The sequence below is a fragment of the Paralichthys olivaceus genome, chromosome 3, assembly GCF_024713975.1.
Source record: "Paralichthys olivaceus isolate ysfri-2021 chromosome 3, ASM2471397v2, whole genome shotgun sequence".
NCBI classification, from domain to species: domain Eukaryota; kingdom Metazoa; phylum Chordata; class Actinopteri; order Pleuronectiformes; family Paralichthyidae; genus Paralichthys; species Paralichthys olivaceus.
This window is the reverse complement of record NC_091095.1, coordinates 475001-477500: the sequence shown is the minus strand read 5'-3', so window position 1 is coordinate 477500 and position 2500 is coordinate 475001. Positions and strand designations below refer to the sequence as shown.

Here is a 2500-nt window from a genome sequence, read left to right as displayed (position 1 = left end):
TCTGTCTGTCTCTCTCTGTCTCTCTCTCTCTGTCTCTCTCTGTCTCTGTCTCTCTCTCTCTCTCTCTCTCTCTCTGTCTCTCTCTCTCTCTCTCTCTCTCTCTCTCTCTCCAGCCCGTCTCTCTCACAGCTCCCAGCTACATCAGACACAAAGCCAGGACCATGGATTCCTCGGTAAGAACAGATCCCGTCTCATTTCTGGTCACATGCTGACGGCAGCGACTCGCTGGTCCAATCAAAAGTTCACGAACTTGATGACAGTGTGAAGAGACGTCATCAAACCACTTGAGTCCAAATCAGTTTTATTCCTTTAACGTTACAACACAATGAGAAAACAGAGAAAACTCACCAACCCTAACAGACACGGACTCAGGGAGCTCAGTGCATGATGGGAGTTCCTGAGTTCAGAGTTAATCAAATAATTAAGCGTCTGACAACAAGGAGGTTCTACAGGATCCTCGGAGGTTCCACTGTCAGACTGAGGTGCACCGAGGAGTCCAGCAGGGGGCAGCACAGCCCCGACAGAGACAGAGACGTGACTCAGGTTCTTTTGCTTTGTTTCATCTGCAGAAAGCCACGCCCCCTCTGAGACAGCCCCCGCCCTACACACCTCCCAGCCAATCAGAGCACGAGCTGAACTCTGACCTGGAGCAGGCCAAAGGTCAGTGTAACACACACACGCACACAGACACAGACACACACAAACACACACTCACACACACACACACTCTCACACACACACACAGACAGACACACACAGACACACACACACACACTCACACACACACACACTCTCACACACACACACAGACAGACACACACACACACACACACACACACACAGGAGCTGCTCAGAGTTTTGTGGATCTGAGAAGTTTCAGTGATGATGAAGCTCACGAGTCATCGATTGTGTGAAACTGATGCAGGAGAAGTTGTGTGATGTTTAAAAACCTGTGTGTGTTTGTGATCAAACCCCCTCAGAGTCTGTTTACATGTTTCATAAAGTTACACACAAAATAAAACACAATTTACGTCAGAACTTTCGGAAAAGCTTTGTGATTAAAAACAGTTTTGCTCGTTACGGTCAAACACAAAGGTCAGACAAGAACTGAAGGTTGGACGTGTTCCTCACATGTTCCTGACGTGTTCCTGACGTGTTCCTCACATGTTCCTGACGTGTTCCTGACGTGTTCCTCACATGTTCCTGACGTGTTCCTGGAAACTGGAAGATCACAAATATTTCAGGATGCATGGTGTTTTAATACTTAAATGTAATCGTGTGTGTGTGTGTGTGTGTGTGGGTTAGGGTCAGAGACAGGTTATTTGACGTGTTTTTGTTCTGATCGCGTCGTCTTGATCTAAGGAACTTCCGCATTAGCACATTAGCATTGGAAGGTGTGGGTCAGTGCAGCAGTGTGTTAGTGTGTGTGTAGTTGCAGTGTGGGTCAGTGCAGCAGTGTGTTAGTGTGTGTGTAGTTGCAGTGTGGGTCAGTGCAGCAGTGTGTTAGTGTGTGTGTAGTTGCAGTGTGGGTCAGTGCAGCAGTGTGTTAGTGTGTGTGTAGTTGCAGTGTGGGTCAGTGCAGCAGTGTGTGTGTGTGTGTGTAGTTGCAGTGTGTTAGTGTGTGTGTAGTTGCAGTGTGTTAGTGTGTTAACGTGTGTGTTTCTGTCTCTGCAGGACGTGTGTGAAGCAGCTGCTCCGTCATGTTGCATCAGAGGATTCATGTTTGATCTTTATTTCTTCTTCTCTTGGTTCTGTCTTTCTCTGGCTCGGGGTTTTTTCTCGCTCTGGGTGCGTTTGGTTTGGTTTGGTGCGTTTGAGGCAGAGGCGGGGCTGTGAGGGCGGGGCTTGATGTTTTCCAGGCTGCTGGTTGGAGGGTTTATCTGGTGTCAGGTTCTGTGGTCGTGTTGTTTCTCTCTGAGCTGTTGAACTGGTTTAATGTTACACGTCCTGTTGATTCTTCAAATCTAACCAACCTCAGCTGGGAATCAAACCTGTCGATGAAAAACTCCTCCATCTCTTTATTTGGATTTCATTTCTTTGATTTGAAAAGTCGACATCATCTTCTCCTGCGATGCTGTGAGACAACGTCACTCACAAAGTGAAAAGAGAATTGAAATGATCACTTGAATCATTTACTCGTGAGTCTTTGTGATTTTTCCTCCATGTTTGTTCACGTTCATCGTCCAAATCAAAACAATCAACGTGTCCGAGTCAGGTGTGATTTAAAAATTTAAAAAAAGCTTCACCCCAGGTGATATTGATTCAAACAGGATTAACGACGTGTGAATTCTGATCAGATGTTGAACGTGGATCCAGTGAAATCATTTTCTTTAGTGTAATTACTCAACTTCAAACTCTACTTTTAGATTCAATGAATTAATGATGTCATTTGTTTCATCAGATAAACCTGAAGCTTCTCTAAATGTGTAACATTTGAAATGTGTTAAATATGAATTCAGAAGTTATAAAAGTGATAAAACTATTATGATTTCATTAACTT

The 2500-nt window shown here is 44.9% G+C and overlaps 1 protein-coding gene across 6 annotated transcripts in view; it reads left to right on the top strand.

The window, feature by feature from the left end:
* Positions 1 to 2500, top strand: part of patj (PATJ crumbs cell polarity complex component) — a 56162-nt gene that overhangs the window by 28704 nt on the left and 24958 nt on the right. For all 6 annotated transcript variants that reach the window (XM_069519982.1, XM_069519992.1, XM_069520006.1 and 3 more), the window contains exons 28-29: positions 114 to 173; positions 570 to 660. In XM_069519982.1, the coding sequence (XP_069376083.1) occupies positions 114 to 173; positions 570 to 660 (151 nt within the window). The remainder of the gene's footprint in view (positions 1 to 113; positions 174 to 569; positions 661 to 2500) is intronic.